Here is a 24735-nt window from a genome sequence, read left to right as displayed (position 1 = left end):
GAGGGATCAAGAGAGTTATTACATGATGATGAATGGAGCATTTCACCAGAAAGATAAAACAGTACTCAGATGCACGTAATAACATGAACTGAAGTTGCAATATGCAAAAACTGACAACTCCACGATTAGAGTGGGGATTCTTAATACACCATTCTTAATGACGGAGAGGCAAACATTAGGAAGCATACAGATGTTTTCAGCAGCACAACAGCAAGCCTGGCATAATAAGACAGATATGGAGCCCTTCATCCAGCAAGCATCACGGAACATTTTCATAAATTAACCCTGTATGAAGCCACAGAGCAAGTTTCCACATCATAAAGTTGTTAGTCACTAAGTCATGTCCCGACTCTTGCAACCCTGTGGACTGTAGCCTGCCAGGCTCCTCTGTCCCTGGGATTTCCCGGGCAAGAATACAGATCCCAGGACCATTAAATTAGCACTTTAAATAAAAGGTTTGCAGAACTAGAAGACAAGGCAATGGGCGGGGCTCTAAGTGTCTGTCAGGATCTGCTCCCCACCCCAATCCCATTCCACTCAAGGGAGGGTTCAGGGTCCATTCTAGACCAGCACTGCCTCTGGTGTGAAAGAATGAGAAAGCCAAGCACAGACACCCACATCAGCAGGTCCTGTCTCCAGCGTCAGCTCAAAGGCCAGACCCCAGCTCTGTGGACGGTAGCGGTGACTGAGGAACAAGGACTTCCCCTTGGGCTGTATCTTTTCCAGTAAGGATGCAATGGCTGCAAACAGAGCAAACTGTGAACAGTGCATGGCAGGGACCTCACATTCTCCTCCCTAACCCCAGGCTGGGGGCTACAACCCTCGCCAGACAAGTGCGGGGGAGGGGGCGCTTCTGGAGCCTCTCAGAGGGAGCCTGATCCCATCCCCCACTCAGAGTCTGCAGGGTCCAGAGACCAGAGCCTAGCTCACATCACCTGAAAAAATCCCCGCACAGGACTGGACACACAGGGAGGAAACTGCACACACGAGGGTGGGGACAACGGGAAGTTAGGCAGGAGGTTTATTTTTTTATTTTTCTTTTTTTCCAAACTTTAAACTTTTTATTTTGTATTGGTGTATAGCTGATTAAGAGTGTTATGGTAGTTTTAGGTGGACAGTGAAGGGACTCAGCCATCCATACACACGTATCCATTCTTCCCCAAGTCCCCCTCCCATCCAGGCTGGCACATAACACTGAGTTTCATGTGCTATATAGTAGGTCCTTGTTGAATTTACTCTTTTATTAAAGTCCAAAGTTAAAATGCCTCTTTTTTGTGTGCCACCATTCTTTTATTTATTTATTTATTTTAAATTTTATTTTATTTAACTTTACAATATTGTATTGGTTTTGCCATATATCAAAATGAATTTGCCACAGGTATACATGTGTTCCCCATCCTGAACCCTAGGCAGGAGGTTTAGACTCTGGCCAGGAGGAGAACAGGGAGTGTATTTCTCCCCAGGCCACTCTTGCCTGCTGAGATAGGCTGCATGCTGTCTATGCAATGTGCATCTCTCTAAACAAACCCACCTCTTACCTATTAATATGTCTCTCATTGAATTCTTTCTGCACTGAGACACAAAGAACCTGAGCCTCAGTAAGTCCAGACCCCAGGTGAGTGATTCTAATTAAAAGACCACTGGTTCAAATTCCAATCAGATTTAGGCTGTGTTCAAGTCCTGGCATGTGGGCTCAAATCCCCATATGAGTCACTTCCCAAAATTATGGTATTACAGAAGCATTCTTTTTTAAAATTTATTTTATTACAGTTGATTTACAATGTTAAGTTCTGCTGTACAGCAAGTGATTCAGTTATACATATATGTACATTCTTTTTCATATTCCTTTACATTATGGCTTATCCCAGGATACTGAATACAGTTTCCTGTACTATACAGCTAATTCTACATTCCCAATCTTTCTCTCCCTCACCCACCCTCCTTGGCAACCACAGGTCTGTTCTACAGAAGCCTCTAATGTTTCCTCTTTAAGATAAGAAGTCGGAATTCTGTCCTAAGATGCAGTCCTGATGCAGTATCAGAGAAGGTATGTTCAAGCACTGAATCTGTAAGTATACCAACACTTCTTGGCCCAAATGCAGAGGAGAGTCCAAGGGCAAGACACCATATGAGGCCTGAGAATTCAGTGCCACTGGCTTCTCAACAGCTGTTACTCAAAAAACAAACCAAAAAAAGGGCAACTCTGGAATGCAAAAGCAATCTTCTCACATTACTTTGCAAAAAGATTTCAAAGTTTCCCAGGACCAAGGAGGCCAGTCTACGACCAAGATCGCCTGAGAAGGGATTCTTTCCTTCCCTGCCGTCATCCATGGCCCACAGACACCTGCTGTGTGTCGGTCTGGTGGCTGGGTGAAAAACGCCAGGCTCACTTTCTGTTAACAAAACGCACGTGGATGGGCTCCCCTGGCATCAGAAGCCCATGGGTTTTTGCATGAACAGTTTTAGTCCAAGGAGATGTTTTGATCTCAAAATGCTGAAGCAGCTAAAACGAGAAAGAGAGAAGGGTTTTAAAATTGGGATAGCAGAAACTCTGCAGCACCTGCACTCTCATCATAGCTCCAGCTGCAGGAAACCAAGGGAACAAGAGATGTGAGAAACAGCGTCATGTCCTGATCGGGAGTCCGGCACATCCAGTGACTTACTGGGAGGTCCATGGAACAGATATGCAGGCAGAACTGAAACTGAGTAGGATTTTGTGGGGTTCCTGGGCACAAAAGCCTTCATGTCCCGCATTTCTTGTTTGAAAGAAATAGGCTTCATTAGGCCTCCTTGACCTTCCCTGAGTTCCAAAGAGGGAATCACCCAGTTACTAATTAGTGAAGGGAGGGGATGCAGAACCAAGGGGACGGCAGTCAGAGTCCGGATTCCTCCTCAAGGGATACACATAACAGTGTACTAGAGCTCTTCTGCAGAACTAAGGACCCCACCTAGGTGGAAGAGGGTAAAGTCACGCTGAACACAAGATTCCTGGAGCACCGCCCTGTCAACTTACCATCAACCAACCAGAAGAAAGTCATGCACCCTGCAGTCGCACCCCAAATTTTGCCTAGAAAAGTTTCTCCCCCCAAACCATTGACTAGATCAAGGGTTTTGAGCACAAGCCACCCATTCTTTCTGCTTGACTCTGTAATAAACCTTTTACTGCTCCAAAGTCTGATGTTCTGGTTGGTTTGGCCTCAGTGTGTTGGGCACATGAACTTTGCTTGGTAACAAAATGTTCAAATAACTTGTATTTTATTAGCCAGTTCAAAATTCTAACTCTATTGGTTCCACTGTAGGTCTAGAAAAAGAAGGAATCAAAGGAGAAAGGAAGGAGAAAAGAACAAAGTGAAATTCCAAGGTTTAGAATCTGCAGCCACCTCAGTGGTGGGACACACACAGCTGTCAGGAGGAGGCAGAGCATCCAGACTTCACCCATTACTGTCCTTAATTTAAATATTCTTCATTTGCACCTTTGATTCCATTTCTCACTTCTATGGTTCCAAAGCAGAAGTAGTCCTCTCTCTCAGGGTGAAACTGCAAAGTATCTAAATGACCAGCTTTAAAGAGCACCTAAGGACCCATTAGCCTCAAGCACTAATGTCCCCATCAATTGGCCATGGCCTGATTTTCAAAATCACCTCTAAGCTTAGAGGAAAAAAAGGCAACCTCCTCTACCGACCTCTGTCAGAACTGCACTGGTCCCTGGAGGGGAGGCAGGGCCTGGCTCACAAGCCCGTGCGGACCGTGCAAGGGGCAGACAGCCACTGTTCCCTCCCCCACTCCAACCACCTAACAGAGCATAGGCGCTGGAGAACCTGTATCACCATGTGGGATGCGGGCGCCCCAACCCACTCCACCCCGACTCTCCAGCCTCGTCTCCCAGGCAAAGCAACAGTGTGCACTGATGGGTCCTTCAGGTGAGCTGGGCGGGGGTCAGGCAGGGAGCAGGGCTGCAGTGAAGACACAGACCGAACTACCCCTTGTCATCGTTAGAGAGCCAAGCGCAATGACCCGCGTTCAGGCAGATCTAGAATGCTCTGGCATCAAGAGGCCGTCACCTCAACATCGGATCTCTGACTCTTTGTTCTGACCTTAAAGAACTGCTGGCACAGCCCCCTGTGGCAGTGGGAGGACGCACATGCCCTTCTCACTCTAAGGCCAACATCCCACATGGATTTTCTGCCTTTCTGAATGGCAGTACATGCTCACTGAAAAAGTAAAACTATGCAGGAAGCATAAAAACAAAAAACAAGGCCCTCGTTCCACTTCAAGACTCCGCCTCCCAAGGAGCAGAGGTGTATCTTCCAAACATTCCCTGTGCGATATGAATGTCTTGTTCCTGATTTCAAGAAAACATGTTATTATTGCAGCATTAAAACCAATCCATGCCTTCCCATAGGCCACAGGCACAGTCTCTGTTCTGTTGGGATAGACACTATTTATTTGCTGAAGGAAAGCCCTTCCATTGTTGTTGTGCTAAGAGATTTTCTTCATGAATGGGTATTGAATTTTATCAGTTATTTTGGGAGATGGTCATAAAATTTTGTCCGTTAATTTCTCCCACTGTGATAAATTCTATCCTGAGGTGGGCCATTCTTGCATTCCTGAACATACTTGGTTTGGTGACAGGGCATTTCTGTAAAAAAAGAAAAATAGCTGTTTGCAGTCTTTTCTTGATTTAAAAATAATCCTCCACAGCATTTGCAGCTACGCCTTTTTTCTCATTCCTAGTGCTGTTTATCTGTGCCTTTCCTTTTTCTTTTTCTCTCTTGGAAATAACAAATAATGATTTTCCCTCTCTACACTTGCAGTAGAAATGAGAACTCTTGAAGCAAGAACTTCATCAGGTACACGAGTATGTTAACAGAAGCAAATAAAACCCTGGTCCCCACCACCAAACACGCCGTTTCTGATCCTCTCCCAGTCCACCCATCTGGGCCCTCAGCTGCCTCTTGTCCTTGGCATCCCCTGTAACTGTCCAGGCCATCAGAGCCAGGAGGCAGTGAGCTCCCTGCCAGCTGTCTGAATGGCTCTCAGCAAGCAATGAACTCTGCCTGTCAGAGATGTGCCCGTGGAGCCCACAGCATCACTCAGGGAGCCAGGGCCTTCCCAGTCCCTGGGAGCAGACACCGAGAACAGGCGTGCAAACCCCAAAGGCTGCCACCCAGACTCTGTGCACAGACCACTTTCACCCCTCACACACCCAAGAGGCAGGTATCTGGCACGCTTTGTGGATGAGGAATAGGCTCAGAGAGTTGCGGAGCGGCCTGCCCAGGGTGTAGGAACCACAGACTGGCAGAAGTGGGACTGGAGTCCGTTTGCCTGAAGCCACCATCCCCTCCGCACGGACCTGTCTCCACTTTGTCCACGACTGAGACTGGATAGTGTCTGTGGGGCTCATGGCGGGAAGAGACACAACTCGGCCCTGCTGAGCTGCAGCCACTGGCATGCCCATAGAGACGGGATGACCGCATGACGGTCCAGCCACCCCTTCCACACCAGCCTCCCCTGGCAGTGGCCCCTCACCTCCCCCAAGCCTGCCTCCCCATGCCAACCACCCAGAATCCCCACCAGGCTGGCCAGGCTTCCCCATCCCTTATGCTCTCTGATGCCATCATCTGCAAAGGTCCCAGTCCCTGCATGTTCTGCCCTGGGCTCCAACAGCCTGCAGGAAGCACCTCAGTGACACATGGGGAAGTGTAGGTGGGAGGCAGGACGCCTGCCCAGTGCCCCACACCTGCCACGCCACAACGGTGGCAAGTGGCTCCAACTCCACTGAAAGCTGAGACTCAGCTTTCTTATCAGTGAAAGGGGGAGATGGGTCCCCAGGCCATCCCCTCACGCTTCCAAAGCCTGGGGTCAACGACAGTAGCTCCGGAACCTTGGGCCAAGGTTTTCCGTGGCAGGCTTCCCAAATCTGTGGGAAAGGATAATGGGTAGAGTTTTCTCTACTACAGGTTTTCTCTTATAAAATTTCCTTCAGTCATTGTTTACTTCCGGCCGCAGCCTGAACTCGGATTCTGTACAAGCACAAAAGTAAACACTTGCACACTTAGAGATTCACGTGTAAGGTTTTCTCTCACCAACACCAAGCCTGCCTGAGGTTTTGAAACCCAAACAAGCTGGAGAACCACGTCCCTGTGTAAAAGGCTGATTCACATAAAACGAGGTGATGAAGGGGCCTCGGGGGGCAAGCGTGACATCCTCCCCAGTGACAGTGACAAGACTGACAAGCTCGGAAGGGAGGAGCCTGGGAGGCCGGGACTTGAACAGCATCCACAGGGGTGGGTGGAGCTGCCCCCACGCCCAGCACGTGCATTTTCTTAGACCGAGTGCAGCCCACGGACACTGCCCTCAGAATCACCTGGAACCCACCCCAGACCCACTAAGTGACTCTCTCTGTGGCCGGGAGCTCCTGGTGACAGGGTGACCCATGGTGTTTGAGGGCCACTCCTGAACACCTCCCACGCACCCATCTGCAGAGCTCCCCTGGGAGCTTCCCATCCCCGCCCACATACACCCCTCCCAGTTCTGCCCACACGACTGCAAGGAGGAAAGAAGCAGAGACAAGGCAGGGGGCCATGTGACCAGAGATGGCTCCTGCAGGGGAGGAGGCATTTTAACACATAAACAGGATTTAACAGGAAGCTCGTAAAGTTTTCAAAATTCTTTTTCCCTTTTTTCCATCTAGGTCTTGATCCAGCTGAGCCCAGTCACCTAGACCAAGCTCACGGGCCACTGAGCCCCTAAGGCTTACCTGGATCACGAGCAGGTGGATCTCCAGCTCTGCAATCCTCCGCCCGATGCAGCTTCGAGCCCCGTAGCCGAAGGGGATGGACCCGAAATTGTCAACCCTGCGCAGGTTTCCTTGCCGCAGCCAGCGCTCAGGCCGGAACTCCTTGGCCCGAGGGAAGTTCTCATCCTCATAGGATGTGGCATAGTGGCAGAGGGCCAGCTGGGTCTGTGCAAACCATAAGAAAAGGAATAAAGAATGGAATCCAGGGAAAGCAGAGCAGAGGCCATAGCCCTGGCTGGGCGGACCCTCCAGAGGTGCTCTGGGCTGGGACAAGCCATGTAAGGGCCCAGGAGGCCGTGCAGACCCAGGATGGTAGGTCCCCCTTCAAAGCATACCCCACCCTGAATGAACCTCAATGCCGCAGAGAAGGCAATTCAAGTCCTTCAGAAACTCCCCCTGAGGGACCTTCTGCTTTCACGGAGCCTCCAGGGGAGGGAGGGTGGAATGGTCATATGAGCTACAGAATTATCTGACTTTGTTTTTGCCAGAGCAATATCACACAGTAAACCTCTCCTTGCTCCTAAAGCCCCATCTTCATCCTAAAAACACATGCAGAAGAAAAGGAAATCTACAGAAATTCACACAGGAACAAGGACATCCTAAACGTGGAAGCAAATTCCCAATCCAGCCTCCCCAGCTCAGCCAGCCCCACTGTGCCCACCAGACTCACGCCTCTGGGAATCAGATACCCGCCAACAATCAGGTCCTCTTGGGTGACCCGGCCGTTCCCCGGCAGCACTGGAAACAGCCTGGAGAGAGCCAACGGAGGCCAGAAAGGAGCGGAGACTTTCAGAATAGTTTATCAAACATATACAAGTCTGGATACAATGCCATTTTCATTTTCTAAAAATTAAATGGGAAAATCTTGCAAGAACTTTTGTGGTCCTCGGAAGGACTCAAAAAAGCCTCACACAACATTGTAAAGCAATTATCCTCCAGTTAAAAATAAAAATTTTTTAAAAGGTCTCACAGTCAAGAAAGACTACAAAACACAAAGAAAAGCTTTCAGTGTGTTATTATGCTCCCAAGAGGAATAATTCTGAATTTCTGAAATACATGCATGCATGGGAACTCTTTATCAAGGAATAGTTCTTAGGACTCAGGGTTCCAGGAAATAAATTCTGAGAACTATACTTTAATTTTCAGACTCTCTGAGAGGTGACCTACGAAAACTCTGAATATAATTTTAATTGACAAATACCAGTTAACACACAACTGGCTTTTTTTTTTTTTTAAGATTAAATCGCATGCTGAAGATTGAGGATGCAAATACGACTTGAAACATCATTATCAAGTCAGGTTTACGAGAATTATTTTAGTGAGTATTTTGTGAATAACCCTTGTTCCTTGTCATGGCATTCCCTCCATAGAGGAAGTCAGGATCCTGACCCTCACAGGAGGAAGAACCTTCACTGGTTACCTAATCCCACCTCCTCCCACCCAACGCTGCCCAACATCACTTATATCCCTCACGCTCTGGCCTTCCCCGAGTCGGTAAAGCCCCATCAGGGAGCAGAGGAGCCTCACTACTTGGCGTCTCCAGCCCAACTCAGAGGTTTACACAAGACCACAGGATCTTGGAAACACATGTGGTAACTGGCCAAACACCCCAGTACATTCTCTTGACGATCACTCTGGTTCTGCTTTATCCTTCAAGGAGCACACTGGGAAACGGCTGGTGAAGCGGATGTCCAGAGTGAGTGCAAAGTTTGAGCATGGCTCTTAATATCTTCAAGGGCACTTCCCTTGTAGTCCAGTGATAACGTTTCCCACACCCAACGCAGGGCACACGTTCGGTTCCTGGCGGAGGAACTCCACCCCACATCCTATGTGGTATGGCCACAAAAAAAGAGTAATGAAGATCTTAATGAAGAAATGAATATTTCCAACTCTAAAACAGAACACATTTCTCCTGCTCTGAAGAGAGCAGAGAGGAAATAAAATGGTCATGAGTTCCTCCTTCCTAAACATTTCAGCCACCAAGGGCCACTGGAGTATTGGTTTAGGACCCAGTTTTTAAGTCAAAGCCACAATCATCATGATGAAGAATCAGACGTAATGGACATGGTTTTTGACATAAATTTTGGTGAGCCTTTTACCTCAAGGTTTCCTTAAGCAGAGCTCGGACCAGTGGGACTTTGGGGACGTCTGCGGCCGTGGGAACGTGCCTTTCGCCCAGATTCCTCACGATCTCCCGGTACAGGGCCTGCTGCACTTCTGGGTGCCTTGCGAGGAGATACACTGCCCAGGACAACGTGAACGATGTCTAAGAAAGAAACCGGCAGACAGGGGCACGTGTCTTGAATGAAGCCAAGGATTTCCGCAGCAGGAAGCACTGGGCGTGAGGTCACAAGAGAATAAGTGCAGGTGAAACTCTGTCAGGGCGTTGTATGTGTTACCCAAACAGGAGACGATTCCCCTAACTCCTCCAGGTATCTTGGGAAAGTAGTGTCAGCTATGGGATCCAAGTGTTTTTTTCAATAACGAGCTACAGGAAACATCATTTTAGAACTTTTTAAAAATCACTGAAGAGCAGGAATTCCGCAGCAGCCCACTTAGGTCTCAGTGTTTTTCCTGCCGAGGGCCTGGGTTCAATCCCTGGCCAGGGAACTAAGATCCTGCAAGCGACATGACGTGGCCAAAAATAAAAAGTAATCTTAGAAAATCATTGAAGAGCAACTCTCCTCCTCTTCCCTGGAGTCTGTGGGCCCATAGGAATGCTGGTCAAGCCTGGAGGTTGTGCCTAGAACTTTCTGCAACTTTCTTTACAAGGGTCACTTGGGTTTTGCTAAGAAGGGCTTGAGGCTGCCCATCAAGCTGAGAACAGCATGCCGCAGGCCTGTGGCTGGGCCAGGCCTGCTCTGGTTGCCCTAATCAGATGAGGAGATGTGGGAGTCAGGGAGTAAGGGTGGAGAGGGGGCAGCCATGGGTCTATTAATGGTCCATTCATTGTTCCCGTGTGCTTATCAAGCAAACTACCATATGAGGACTGGACGGCATTTGCACGAAGCAGTATCACTGTTTCTACCACTTCTTAGATTGAAGACGGAATTTCTGGTTATTGAGAATAATTCTATTCTATATCCTAGGTTCCAAGATTTTCACTAAAATCAATACTATTATCTATGTGACTACATTTCACTTGCTTGTAAACAAGGACATTCCACAGTAAAGAGCCCTTCCTTTCAACTAAAAAGACTAACTTAAGTAAGTCATTGACATTATTTCCCTCCGATAGATATTACGGACTTTTAGAGGATATAGTCCGTAAGTGTTTATAGGACAGCTCTACTGTAATACATAATATAATATGCAAGTTCCTCCTGTAAATGGTTAAGGAAATAAATTAGATGCTTCCAATCAAGAGAACAGAAAATTTCTATTAAAATCAGTTTCATGGAAAAACCACATGTGGTATAGCCATACAATGGAATGCTGCTGCTGCTGCTAAGTCGCTTCAGTCGTGTCTGACTCTGTGTGACCCCATAGACAGCAGCCCACCAGGGTCTCCCATCCCTGGGATTCTCCAGGCAAGAACACTGGAGTGGGTTGCCATTTCCTTCTCCAATGCATGAAAGTGAAAAGTGAAAGTGAATTCGCTCAGTCATGTCCGACTCGTAGCGACCCCATGGACTGCAGCCCACCAGGCTCCTCCGTCCATGGGATTTTCCAGGCAAGGGTACTGGAGTGGGGTGCCATTGCCTTCTTCATACAATGGAATACTATTCAGTAATTGTTGTTGTTCAGTCACTCAGTCGTATCCGACTCTTTGCAAGCCCATGGACTGCAGCATGCTAGTGTCCCTGTCCCTCACCATCTCCTGGAGCTTGCGCAAACTCAGGGCCATTGAATCAGTGATGCCAACTATTCAATAATAAAAAAAAAAGAATAAATATCTTTATAAGCAACAACATGCATGAATCTCAAAAATCATTTCACTGCGTGAAGGAAGCCAGACACAAAATACACACCATATGATTCCATTTATATAAATTTCTAGAAAAATGCAAACTTATGTACAGTGGCTGCTATTGCCAGGGGTGGGGGTATGGGAGGGATGGACTGAAATGAGGGTGAAGAACTTGCAGAGATGATAAAAACGTCCAGGATGTTGATTGTGGTGTTGGTTTAAAAAATGATAGCATTTGTATTTATACTGTATCTGTCAACAATCTGTACTGAATTGTACCACTTAAATGGACATAGTTGGTTGTGCACAAATTATGCTACAACAAAGTTGGCTTTTTAAAATAACATTTTTTTTTTTTAAATGAGCATAACGTTGCAAGCTTTTGTCTCCTGAAGGTTCCTTCAGGTAGGAATGGGTCCTTTCTGAACCCCCACCTCCATCACGTGGTGATACTCTTAGTTACCACGAGGGGGCAAGAGTACCACACATCTGAATCAGCTTAGGGCTGGGCTGTGCATTCCAACACTGGTTCCCCACTCAAAGCCACACGAAGTCACATTCACACCGTTAATTAGAATTTTCATTGCTGGAACTGAGTGCATTGATTAGTTTGCATTTCATATACATACATTTTGTTTTATTGTTGAAGATGATCTAAAGAGTAATGAATTTATGTGAAGTTTTCTGCTTTTACTTAAGTGACATCATGTCACTAAAAATGTCAACCATAGGTTTTCTTCTCCCTCTAAAAGGGAGATTCATGCTTTCCTCAAGTTCAGGAAGCACTCGTGTGAAGGAAAAACCTTGAGGTAATCTTTGCTGTTTCATCTTTCCACCCGTTAATCGAGGACAATAACACCTACTTCAGAAGATCCTGTGAGAACAAAAGGATACTTACAGACACGCACAATCACCACATTTACTACTTAATCTTAATTATTTCACGCAACTGACTTCCTCCACATTACTGAAAGCCTGGCCCTCCTTTTTCCTATTTCACCACTATCTTTCTCAGCATCCCTGTAGCACCCCCGCCCCAGTCAGGGAGCCCGCGGTAACCATCCAGTGTGCGGGTCCCACACTTCCCCCATGCCCGGCAACCGCTCAGAGGTGCGCCTGCGCGTGGACCCTCCGGTGTGCAGGTCCCACACTTCCCCCATGCCCGGCAACCGCTCAGAGGTGCGCCTGCGCGTGGACCCTCCGGTGTACAGGTCCCACACTTCCCCCATGCCTGGCAACCGCTCAGAGGTGCGCCTGTGCGTGGACCATCCGGTGTGCAGGTCCCACACTTCCCCCATGCCCAGCAACCGCTCAGAGGTGCGCCTGCACGTGGACGGCGGCGGGGGCAAAGCTGGTTTTACTAACGTGAACACAGGATACTCGCTTTTCTGCACCTTCATTTTTCACTTAGCAATAGGGTACAGAATTTCCTCCAAATCAGTGGTCAGTGCTTTGTTTCATTCTGATATTGAGCTCTCCTTGGTCATAGTATATTATCCATCTGCTACACTGATTGAATCTATTCATTCAGATTTTATTTTAAACTGATACATACACATATTAAAGCAAAGTGCTTATTAAACATTTCTTTCCTTACGCTTCCTTTAGCAGGTTTTGAAGTTATGCTGGCCTTATCAAATGAACTGGGGAGTTTTCCATAACCCAGAATATTTTAGGTGATAAATAAGAGGGCTTTTCATGTCTGTGCTCTCTGCATTTCTGATATTATGAAACAATGGAGAAACGTTTGCAAATCAGGATTTTAAACTTTAAAGCGTGTTATTTAGCACAGGAACTCTAGTTAATGCTCGATGGTGACCTAAATGGGAAGGCAGCCCAAGGAAGAGGGGATACACCTCTACATGCGGCTGATTCACTTTGATGTACAGCAGAGACTAACACAACATTGGAAAGCAGCTATACTCCAGTAAAAAAGTCATAAAATATTTTTTTAAATTGTTACTTTGTGTGCATGATTGTGGAACTTGGTTACGTTCTTTACAGAATTCACTGTGCACCTTAGTTTTACATTTTACATATATTTTTAAAAAGAGAAAAAGTGGAGTTTTCTTCTGGAGATGTGCAGCAGCGAAGCAGACGCTCAGCTAGTACAAACACGCACAGTCCTTTTGAAGTATCCGCCATCCGTCGGATTTCTTAGAAAGGTCCTAGACTCTAACCATTGTGTGTCTGTTGAGAAAGAAGGACGTGTGAGAGCTCACCGTGTCTACACCGGCCAGCAGCATCTCGGTCATGTTGGCGTAGATTTCCTCCAGTGTCAGTTCCTGGCTGAGGAAGAGGTAGGTGAGCAGCCCTCCTCGCACTCTCTCCCCTCTTTCCATCTGGCACCGTATGTCCCTCAGCTTGTTGTCAACGTGAATTTGGCCTGTTTGAAAACAGTGTTTCTTTTGGAAGAAGTTTGGTTAAGAATCACCTCTTCAAGTGATACAAATGAACTTATTTACAAAACAGACTCAGGGAACTTCCAGTGGGGGAGGGCGACTAGGGCAAGATGGGAGGCTAGGGGATGGACAGGTACACAGTGCTATATTTGACGTGGACAGCCAACAAGGACTTCTTGTATAGCACATGGAACGCAGCTCGATGCCATGCGGCAGCCTGGAAGGGAGCGGGGCTTGGGCAGAATGGATTTATGCTATGTGCGTGGCTGAGTGCCTTTGCTGTCCACCTGAATACTCCAGTACAAAAAAAAAAAAAAAGAATCTCCCCTTCAGTCTCAATTCCCTCTTCATCCCTCCAATAACTTCTCTCAATTTTTGACAGGTTCAGAGGCTAGACAGCCCCCATTGGTTTACTGCCAACCTTGGAACTTCATCCGTATGCTTGTTTGTATAAATGAATAATGGTTGGGAACTGCCTTCTATTTGCAAGGTGGGATGCTACTGGGTTCATGAATTGTTGAATAAACCCAACGAGGTACTTACATATACTCCAAAGAAAGAAAGATAAATATCTCTTCTTTTTGTAAAATAATCTATAAAGTATTTGCAAATGTTCGTTTTTCTACTGTAATAGCCAAAAAAGCTGTGAAGTAACAAGAATATAGATCCTTTTTTCCCACTGTGTTTCCAGAAGGGAGAATGAATGAGGGAAAGGGCCAAATTACTGCAGAACGATGCTAGAATATTATATATATCAGAACTCATATACGCAAATGAGGGAATTCCCTAGTAGTCCAATGGTTAGGACTCCAAGCTTTCACTGTAGGGGATGAAGTTCGATCCCTGGTCAGGGAACTAAGATCCCTACAAGCAGCACAGTTTGGCCACAAAAAAAAAAAAAAAGAGAAATCAAATGCATGCTGACCTCTAAGACACTTCTTTCTTTCTTTCTTTTTTTTTAAGACACTTCTTTCAATGTTAATATTGTTCTAAAAACATAGTTCTAGACATCTTGGAAATCTCGCACTTTGAAAATTCTTTTATACTAAAATTTTTAACCATATTGGAAAACTAATCTTACTTTGTTCATCTCAACTTGGGTTGGAGCAAAATGGTTTCTCCCAGCTTGTTTTCACCCAGTAAGCAACAAATGAATTTGTCCAAAAAAGCCTCCATTGAGAATGTTTCAATGATTGAAGCAATGACAGAATGATTGGACTAAAGACATCATCTCCCATAGACAACACTTACTTGCACCTATCCCTGCAAGCATGTTGGTTAAAATTAAAAGAGTTTAAAAATGAGAAATCAATCACATTACTTGTGGTCACACCCCACGTGCTTTTTGCTCCTTCAGAAAACCAGGCTAAGAGTTCTCGAGTCCAAACAGCACATAACTTCACCAGGGCATCCCCTGCAGTGATCCCACTGTCTGTGTGAGTGTGAGACACACAAGCAGCGGGGAAGTCAGGCCCACCCGGCTCCACAGCAGGTGCCCCCACTCTTCTCTTACTGAATTCGAAGAGTCCATCCCAGGACCTGCAGAATTCCTGCCAGGGTTTGGGGATGAGCAGGCGGAGCCACCTAGGGATGGCGCCGGCATACATGGAGGTCTTGAACGTGCAGAACATGAGCGCCAGGGCCTCGATGTAGTCCGCGGTCAACTGCGGGATGCTGTTCCCCAGGCAGCCCAGGCGACTCTCATAAAGAATGGTGGCCACTCCTGCACAGGGGAGAGGTTACAGCTTTTCTCCTTCCGGATTAGCCACAGAATCAACATGAGATACCTGCCCATAAAAGTAGCTACCCCCGAGGTTTTCCTCTATCAGATTCTGATCCTCAGGACGTTGTGTGTTCGGTGATGACTGACCCTCGGCCTCACCATGCCCTCAGGTCAACAGTCTGTTCAAGACCCACGACGCAAAATTCCCAACCTTTCAGCCAATTGCTCGAGTTTGGGGAGTTAAAAGGTGGCTCTTCCTGGCCACACATCAGGGAGCCCCAGACCCGAGAGCTAAGCGGGGAGAGGAAAGGGCTGCCAAAGAATCAGGGAAGAGCAGGATTTCTCAGTGTATTTACAACTCACTTCTCTTGATTTTATGACTGTTTTTAGAGAACATTAATGTCAGAACTTTAAAAAGTTAACTTAAAAACTAAATTTGAAGCAAGCTAAACTAATTTTTTTTTTAATGGGAAACCTGGACTTCCTTGGTTGTCCAGCGGGTAAGACTCTGCACTCTCACTGCAAGGGACATGGGTTCAATCCTTAGCCTGTGAATAAATAGTTAAAGTGGGGAATCTAATAGAATTCTCAAAAAACTCAGGTTCAGAAAAAATGTTTGGTATGCTACCTTTTTTTTAAAGTAAAAACAAGGCTCACGTGTATTTCTTCGTACATGTGTAAAATATTCCCTGAAGAAACTGGTGACCTAGCTGGGTCAGGAGAGAAGGAAACTTTTCCATGAGTACCTTTTGGGTTTGGTTTTTGAACCACGGGAATGTACTACCCATCTAACAAGGGTTTTAAAAGCTAGAATGACTGCAGTACACACCCTCTCAGTTTCTGCTGCGTCTTTTAAGCTTGGCAGTGCCGGGTCTTAGTTGCAGCATGTGGGATCTAATACGCCGCCCGGGGATCAAACAGGGGCTCCCTGCATTAGGAGTGCAGAGTCTTACCCGCTGGGCCACCAGGGAAGTCCCTCTGTTGCTTTTTAAATTGTGCTAAAACAAAATGTGTAGTAATTAGGAGCGAGGTTCTTGAGTTAGAGAGGCCTGAATTTGAAACAAAGTTTCTGCCATTAAAAATGGACAGTAGTTTTTCAGTTTCCCCATTTGTAAAACAGTGGTGGTCACTCTGGTTCCGTTAGCACTGTGAGGATTACACATACATACATATGGGGCTTAGCACAGTTTGGGACGCAGGAAATGCTCAGTGATAACAAACATTTTGGCAAACGTTCATTCTTTCATCTTTCCCACCATCTGACTTCACTTCACCTTCCATTGAGTATTTGAAGAAAAGGTCATTGATGTTGGTCACTGTATCTCCATCTTCTGCCTGGCTCTTGAGGAAGTAGATTCTTTTAATTAAATCAGCAATAACTTGGTTGATTTCTCCTGCAAAAATGGCCACATCTTTCGGTTTCAGAATTCTTTGTCTCAACACACTTCTCATCTTGAGCCACTGTTCACCCTCCCTAGAATAAAGTGAATTTCAAATAATCTTACTTATATCAATATTCTGGGAAGGAATTCAGAATATCTCTGCAAAAATTTCCTAGCAATAGTCAACAAGATCTGCCAATCCAAATGGAATGGCAATAGGATAGACACGGCAAAGAGAGGGGAGTGATGGTGTCACTCCCCAGCTCATGTATAAGGACAAACAGGCAAGAACAGAATCTCTGAACTGATGGGAACTGGGCCAGGGGATCGGGGGATGCACTGTGCTCTCCTCCCTGCTTGAGGCTGTGTCGATTAACTCTCGGAAGACACAAAGGTGTATAAAAACAAAATAATAACCAAAGCGGTTATGAGACAGGAATCTCACAAAGCAATCAATGCTGACATTCCGAGACCATCCTGGAGGTCTCCTACAAGAGCTCACCACCCTCACCCCGGTCCACAGGTGGGCTCTGTGAGCTTCAGCCACCTTGGTGGTCATCACATGGACACCTAAAGCCACGAAGTGTCGCCTGAGAAACAGTTTCTCTCCATCACTTGGTCAGTGGGACCTCCCACCCGTCCCCGCCATCAAGTCTCTTCCCAGAGGATTTCAGGAGATTTCAGGAGACCACACAAGAGGCTCTTTTGAGACAGTCCCCCTGGGAGTTCTGTGCTTTATTAATAGCTGGTTTTAGGAGCCCAGTAATTCAGGGAGGGAGTCTCCCTGGGCTCCCTGCTCCTGCTGAGGCTCAGCCTGGCTCCACATACTCACGCAGAGATAAGGCCAGTGGATCTGCCCCGCAAGTCTCGGTACTCCTGCCAGGACCCCATGTTGGCTCTCTGGGGCGAAGCCCCCTCCGCGCGGAGCACCTGAGCCACCAGGTCTCGGTCTGCAACAGATACTACAAACTGAGGACCAAAGTGAGACTTGAAGATTTTTCCATATTCCCGTGTGTGCTTCTGCTGCAATACCAAGGAGAAATCACAAAAGTAAAAAAATACACAGATATGACACACCTTCAATACAGACACTCCTAGGTGTCAGGGGGGCAGAACACTGGGGCAGAGGGAAGCTCTACATCGTACAGAACTGATCAGAGTGGCTGCTTTACTTGCGGTTATCAAGGGGGAAAGGAGTGGGGAGGGAACAACTGGAGATTGGGGTTGATGTACACACACTATTAAATACAAAATAGATACCTAATAAGGACCTGTTGTATAGCACAGGGAACTCTACTCAGTTCTCTGTAATGACCTGCAAGGGAAAAGAATCTGAAAAAGAGTGGATAACAATATATGTCTAACTAAGTCACTTGGCTGTACACTTGGAAGTAACACAGCATTGTAACTCAACTCTGCTGCTGCTGCTGCTAAGTCGCCTCAGTCACGTCCAACTCTGTGCGACCCCATAGACGGCAGCCCATCAGGCTTCCCTGTCCCTGGGATTCTCCAGGCAAGAACACTGGAGTGGGTCTATACTCCAGTAAAAATTAATTTAAAAAAAAGAAGGCCACGTTAAATATTCCTGAGATAAACATATTTTCACATCATTAATCATATCCACAGAAGTTTTCTTAATTCTTTAAAGATGTGTATTTAAAAATAACTTAAGTGTGTGAAGCAACAAGAGGAATGGGGTGTAGATGAACTAACTGCAGGGTCTAAATGTCCTCTGAGTCAAATGTCCTCTGAGTCAAACGTCCTCTGCTGGCTCCTTTCCCTTAGGCCCTCAGCAGCCCACCCAGCCTGCCCCCTCGAAGAAAGCTGCCTGTGGGCAATGTGTAATGAACCTGTGAAAATATCTACAGCAAGAAAATGAAAGAAAAGGCACCCAGATTAGAAAGGGGAAAATAAAGCTATCACTATTCACAGATGCCATGATCTCACATATAGAAAATTCTAAGATACCTGCTAAAAAAAAAAAATCAGAACTAATAAATATGTTCAGTAAGCTTACAGAATATAAGATCAATATACAAAAATAAAATTGTATTTCCATACACTAGCAATGAACAACCCAAAAATAAAATTAAGAAAACAATTCCATTTGCAATAACATCATAAAGAATAAAACATTTGGGAACACAGTTAATAAAAGAATTGCAAAACTTACACTCTGAAAACTACAAAAATCATTGAAAGAAATTAAAGAAAACATACATAAATGGAAAGATAATCCATGTTAAAGGAAAGAAAAACAATATTATTAAGATGGTAATACCTCCCAAACTGATTCATAAATTCAGCATAATGCCCATCAGAAGTCCAGCCACTCAGAACAGCAAACACAATCTTTTTTAAAAAAGCAAAGTTGAAGGCCTAACATTTCCCTGTTTCAAAGGTTACTATGAAAGTAATGAAGACAGTGTGATACTGCCCTAAGGATGGACGTCTAAATCATTGGAATAATTGACAGCTCAGAAATAAACCCATACATCTATGGTCAACTGATTTTCAACAAGGGTGTGAAGACAATTAAATGGGGAAGAATAGACTCTTTAAGATACGATGCTGGGAAAATTGGATAGCGACAAACAAAAATTAAGGTGTATGCTAGTCTCACACCACATTCAAAAACTACCTGAAAATGGACCAAAGACCAAAACATCAGCGCCAAACCCACAAGACTCTAAAAGGAAAACACAGGGATAAACATTCATGGCCTAAGATTTGGCAAAAGTGTCTTAAGATATGATACCAAATGCCTGAGCAACAAAAGAAAAAATAGATGTTTGGACATCTCACAATTTGTACATGTGCTTCAATTTTTAAATGTGTTTCACTATCAAGAAAGTGAAAGACAATCCCTAGAATGGGGAAAATATTTGCAAAGTACATATGGATAGAGATTTATGTCAGAATGTATAGGAAACTATTACAACCCAACAGAGAAGAAAACAAATAACTCAATTAAGAAACTGGGCAATTATTTGAATGGACACCTCTCTAAAGAAGGTCTCAAAATGTCTAATAATCACATGGACGAAGCTCAACATCATTAGTCACTGCCGCTGCTGCTGCTAAGTCGCTTCAATCGTGTCCGACTCTGTGCGACCCCATAGACGGCAGCCCACCAGGCTCCCCCGTCCCTGGGATTCTCCAGGCAAGAACACTGGAGTGGGTTGCCATTTCCTTCTCCAATGCATGAAGGTGAAAAGTGAAAGTGAAGTCGCTCAGTCGTGTCCGACTCTTAGCGACCCCATGGACTGCAGCCCACCAGGCTCCTCCATCCATGGGATTTTCCAGGTAAGAGTACTGGAGTGGGGTGCCATTGCATTAGTCGCTAGGGACATGTAAATCAAAACCACAACGAGATATCACCTTGCATGCACTTGTATGCTTATAATCAAAGGACAGGTAATAATAAGTATTAGCAAGAATGTGGAGAAATCAACACCTTCTTGTACTGCTGCTAAGTCACTTCAGTCGTGTCTGACTCTGTGCGACCCCATAGACAGCAGCCTACCAGGCTCCTCTGTCCATGGGATTTTCCAGGCAAGAGTACTGGAGTGGGGTGCCATTGCAGCTACTTTAGAACAGTCTATGCTGCTGCTGCTGCTAAGTCGCTTCAATCATGTCTGACTCTGTGCGACACCATAGACAGCAGCCCACCAGGCTCCCCCGTTCCTGGAATTCTCCAGGCAAGAACACTGGAGTGGGTTGCCATTTCCTTCTCCAATGCATGAAAATGAAAAGTGAAGGGGAAGTCGCTCAGTTGTGTCCGACTCTTAGTGACTCCATGGACTGCAGCCTACCAGGCTCCTCCATTCATGGGATTTTCCAGGCAAGAATACTGGAGTGGGGTGCCATTGCCTTCTCCAAGAACAGTCTATACAGAGTTACTGTTTGACACAGCAATTGCACTCCAAGAAATAGACCCCAAAGAAATGAAAACATGTGTCTGCACAAAACTTACACTGAATATTCCTAGCAGCATTACTTATAACAGTCAAAAGGTGGGAACAATCCAAATGTCCATCAGCTGATGAATGAATAAGCAAAACGTGGAATATTATTTATCCATAAACAGGAATGAGGTACTGATACATGTTACAACATGGGTGAGCCTTGAAAACATGATGCTCAGTGAAGGAAGCTAAACACAAAAGACCACATATTGTATGATTCCACTTATATGAAATGTCCAGAAAAGGCTAATCTATAAAGATAGAAAGTAAATCATCAGTAGTTGCTTAAGGTTGGGGGAAATGGAGGGTTGGTGAGTAATAGCTAAAGGATATATATTGTATTCTTTAGGATTTCTTTTTAAGGTTATGAAAATGTTCTATATTTGTTTGTGGTGATGGCTGTATACTTCAAGTGAGAGAACTGTATGACATGTGAATTATATCTCAACAAAGTTGTTACCAAAAAACGAAATCACAATAGATGTAAATGAGTTAATCTGTCCAGTTAATAACTAAGGAAGGAAGGAGAGAAGGAGAAAGGATGAAAGATAAGTGCCCTCAAGCATGGCTCAGTATGACAAAGGCAGGGCTGAGCGTGGCGGAAATGACTGCATTTCTCTTTGGCATCTGCCAACGTTTCTTATCACCCCAATTCTCAACCATGCAAATGGCAGGCCAGAGAGTCTGTCATCTCTCCACTCTTCTGCTCTCAAGTGGAAGCTCTTTGCTTCTTTACGGGCCTGGTTGAAGTCCCGCTGCCTAGAGATGAAGACACTCAGACTCAACTGGGATGTGTCAGGTGCCAAAGGACCACTCGGCCTAACCAACAGGTGACCCCAGAAGGGCGTTTCTCCAGGTGTCTGATAGCATGGCTGTTACAGGAAGGACTGGGAGAGGGGCCATTCATCAGGGAAATCCAGCTACTGAATGGGCACAAGCAGACAAGGGAGCAACTGACCAAGGGGCAGAAAGAACCAAATGAAGGAACCAAGTTTATGGCCCTTTTAGTGGAGGGCCATGGAATGATACAGTCAGCCAGACTCAGTTTGTTTAGCCAGCTGGAGCACAAACTCTGGAGTTGGCATCTCGGGTCACAGATGGGTGACCTTGGGAAGTGAGGTTCCACTGTGCCTCAGTTTCCTCATCTGCAAAATGGAGAAATAATAGAAATTACCTCCCAGGGAGGACTTAGAACTGTGCCTGGGCAACCATGAAAAGAGTTCTAGAAGTGTCCATCCTTCTTATGTATTGGTTATTACTACAGCTTACAAAGCCCTCACAGTAACCCATGAGATGGATGACGAATGTTAGACGTCTGCACAGAGGAGGAAACCACAGACCAGAGAGAATAACTGATTGGCGAAGACTCCACAGGTGTTTGCAGATCACTGGTATGTAACTCAGGACCCTTCCACTCTGTCACACCAGGCACCCTGATCACTGTCTGCTCTGCCACTAACTAGCTGTGTGACCATGGCCAAGTCACTCACCCAAGGCTCTGGGTGTTTGCCACATGTAAAGTGAAAGACCTGGATCCTATAGCTGGCATTCTGATTACAAGTCGAGTAAAAGAAAACTGGAGTTGAGATAACAGAATAATTCTCTTCCTCCTTAGAACGGCAGTAGTGGTGATCTGGAGAGCACCGCAAAAGGGTTATAAGAGAACCTTATCCAGTCTAGAGCAACCTGTATTAAACATGCCAACAAATAATAAATAATGTTTTTACCATATTTGAAAACTATCATCCTGATATCTTATGTTCAGATTCCACATGGAAAAGAGAGGAAATCATTTTTGACTCCTAGAAACATGTCTGGGAAGAAATTGTGTAGGGCTCATGTGGCAGATGGCAAGATGGGGGCCAACTGGAATTTTAGTCAAATTAAAACTGCTGCTCTTGTCCACAGTCTTTTTCTATCAATGAAATTTCTGCTCCTCCAAAGGTAGCCCTGGCCTCTGCACCATCTGGTAGGTTAATGGTTGAGGGAATGGATGAATGACCAAAGCCCAGGTGGATGGTTACAAAATCTTCCTCTGAGAAGTTTCTGAAGGTTGAACGGTAAGCTTTGAACAAAAGGAAGGGAGTAGTAGGGGCGGAGGGTGTTCTCGGAAGAGGTCCCAGAAATGACAGCCGGTGCTGGAGTGGCAGCCCTGAGAAAACGACGGGGCAGAGTGGGCAGCAGCTGCCCGGCAAGTGAGAGAGACCGGATCTGCCGGCCTTAAAGGTGAGGGTCACCTTGCAATTAAAAGTTTGAGGTGGGCATGGGAAGGGCAAAACTCTGGGTCAACGTGAGCCACCGTAGAATGAGCGGGCTCCCCTACCCTCCGACAGGGTTGTTGGACCGGTTGGGTTCTTCCTAAGGCCCTGCCCAGCCCTGGCTTGACGCCGAGATTCAGGAACCTTCGTCTGTCTTCTCATCACTTGGAGGTTACATAACCCGGAGCCTCCGAACCCCCGCTATTTGGGGGATTTTGTTTTTCAATTATAAAACACCAGCAAAGAGGACTAAAAGCATATCCAACAAGTCCTCGGCCGCGAAAAGACCCACAGGGCTCCTCGCCCACCGCGTGGAGAGACGGTCCTCTGGGCCTCCCCGGGGGCCGTCGGGGAAGGCCCGGCGGCTGCCCGCTCCCCCTCTCCTCCGCAGGCCCGCGCGCGGGAGCCCGCCGGAGCGCACAGCGCGCGGGGCCCAGGGCTCCCGGGCGCTCCCGGCCCTCGACCTGCCCTCTGGCGCCCCTCCTCGGGTCACTCAGAGCCCCCTCCCCGGCGCGCCCCCCAGGGAACCCTTCCCGGCGTTTCCTCCTCGGACGTCCCTCCTCAATGCCCCCTCCCGAGGTCCCCTCTCCGGCGCGCTTCCAGGGATCCTCTCCCGGGACCCTTCCCCGGCGCTCCCTCCCCGGCATCCTCTCCCGGGGTTTCTTTCCGGAGCTCCCCGGGCTTCCCTCGCTGGCGTCTTTCCCGGGTCTCCTTCCCGGCGCTCCGTCCCCAGCGCCCTCCCGCCGGAGAGAGCCCCCGCGCGCCGCTACCTGGATCTCGTGGATGCGGCTGAAGCCGTCCTTCCCAAAGAACTCCACCAGGTTGGCGAGGGTCCGGGGCCCTGGCATGGCGGCGAGGCTTCGGGGCCCCTCTGCCCGGCCCCCGGCCTGCGACGCCCCTGGCCGCCCCGCTCCTTTGTCCTCGGCCCGCGCCCTCGCCGAGAGCCCAGAGCTGGCCAGCCGGGGCTGCCCAGCGTCCCAGCCGCCCAGAAGCCCGCTACGCCCGGCCGCCGGGCTCGGACGGGCTTTCAGGATCCGCGCCAGCAGAGCCATTGCGATCCCGTGCGTTGGTCGGTTTGAGCAGTTTTTTTGTTTCGAGGGCTGCTCTTTGAGGTTACTCTCTGCTCCGTTTTAACTTGTTCGAGCAGCGCTCCTTCGAGTACTACGGCCCGGGCATCAGTTTACACAGACTTTTATTGAACGCTCCCTCCCCTAAGGCTGGGGAAAAGGGGGTGGTCTGTGATTAGACTGCAACAGAAATGAAGCGATTATTGTTTTTTCTTCACATCGATTAATTAAGCGTTCCTTGAGACCGCCAAGTTTTAAGGTCAATCCCACTTCCAAGCATGGCCAAAAAAAAGAAGTCGACTGAGATTTTTTACATTATTTCCTTCCTTAAAAATTACTATTGACGAAAGAAAGCTAATTTGCTCCTTTTGTATTTTAAAACCTGTTCTTTGTGATTTCAAGTTATGCAATTATAATTCGATCCCGAAATGAGAACAAAAATGTTGGATGACTTTGCGATCCCTCACAGTATTGTAAAATGACCACATTATTACTTTAGCACAAGTTTTCATAATGAAAAATATGCTGCCTCTATTGAAGGTTTTATAGGTCTCCTTAATTTTATCCCAGCACACAGTACAGACTGGAAGTGCTGGTGAGGACCTGTGGTGAGGGCTGAGTGACTTCTTGAACATTTGGTGTTTTTTGTCTCCAGCAAGGATTGGTCCTGTTGCACAATGCCTAGAGAAATGAACACACCTCCAGGCGAAAATGAGAAGGAAGAGGACTTTGCTAACATAGGTTCAGATGGCAATGCCAAGCTGCACAGGAAAGTGGGCTGTAAAGGAGGTGCTTGGCACAGAAGAGGCAAGAAATGTGTCATCTGGTTGCAGGAAGGCAGCCCAGATTCTGAACTAGTTATTCAACAACTCACTCTGAAAACTGAGAACATTATTCAAAGATTTCATGCAGTTTGTTCTTCTACATCTAAATGTGTTTTTTTTAAAAGCCTACAAAATATTGTTACTTTTTGATTAGTAGTTTATACCTTTACAACTCTGTTAAATGTGCATTTCTTTTAAATAATCGTAAGTAGATAAGTGAAGCAAAGAAGACCCTAGTTTCTAACAAGTACTAAGTTATTCCATTTTTAGGAAGTACTTAGCAACTCTTATTTATAAGGTACTATTGCTGTAAGGGACTCAAAGTGTAAGATATTAATCCTGCCTTCAAGGAGCTCATAACCCACAAGAAGAATAAAACAGTACACAAATACACACCAGATT

The 24735-nt window shown here is 46.5% G+C and overlaps 1 protein-coding gene across 1 annotated transcript; it reads right to left on the bottom strand.

Annotated features, from left to right (window-relative positions):
- Positions 1-1584: 1584 nt before the first annotated feature.
- On the bottom strand, positions 1585-23951 carry LOC133256985 (cytochrome P450 27C1). Its single transcript, XM_061432292.1, has 9 exons — positions 23213-23951; positions 17049-17239; positions 16109-16308; positions 14625-14834; positions 12932-13095; positions 8899-9065; positions 7470-7548; positions 6761-6964; positions 1585-2503 (listed from the first exon to the last, which is right to left on the bottom strand). The coding sequence occupies exons 1-9, from the start codon at positions 23492-23494 to the stop codon at positions 2387-2389; spliced, it is 1614 nt and encodes a 537-aa protein (XP_061288276.1). The 5' UTR covers positions 23495-23951; the 3' UTR covers positions 1585-2386.
- Positions 23952-24735: the final 784 nt, after the last annotated feature.

Source organism: Bos javanicus, chromosome 2 (genome assembly GCF_032452875.1).
Source record: "Bos javanicus breed banteng chromosome 2, ARS-OSU_banteng_1.0, whole genome shotgun sequence".
Lineage (NCBI taxonomy): Eukaryota > Metazoa > Chordata > Mammalia > Artiodactyla > Bovidae > Bos > Bos javanicus.
This window is presented reverse-complemented; position numbering and strand designations above follow the sequence as displayed.

Bases quoted from the DNA above. Each gene is read 5' to 3' on its own strand.
- LOC133256985 (XM_061432292.1), bottom strand. From the start codon at position 23,494: ATGGCTCTGCTGGCGCGGATCCTGAAAGCCCGTCCGAGCCCGGCGGCC. The intron at 9,066-12,931 runs GTGAGCTCTCAC...TTTCTTTCTTAG, and splicing joins TGCTGGCCGGTGTAGACACG to ACATCGTTCACGTTGTCCTG. The intron at 2,504-6,760 runs GTAAGCCTTAGG...TTCTCGTTTTAG, and splicing joins TCCACCTGCTCGTGATCCAG to CTGCTTCAGCATTTTGAGAT.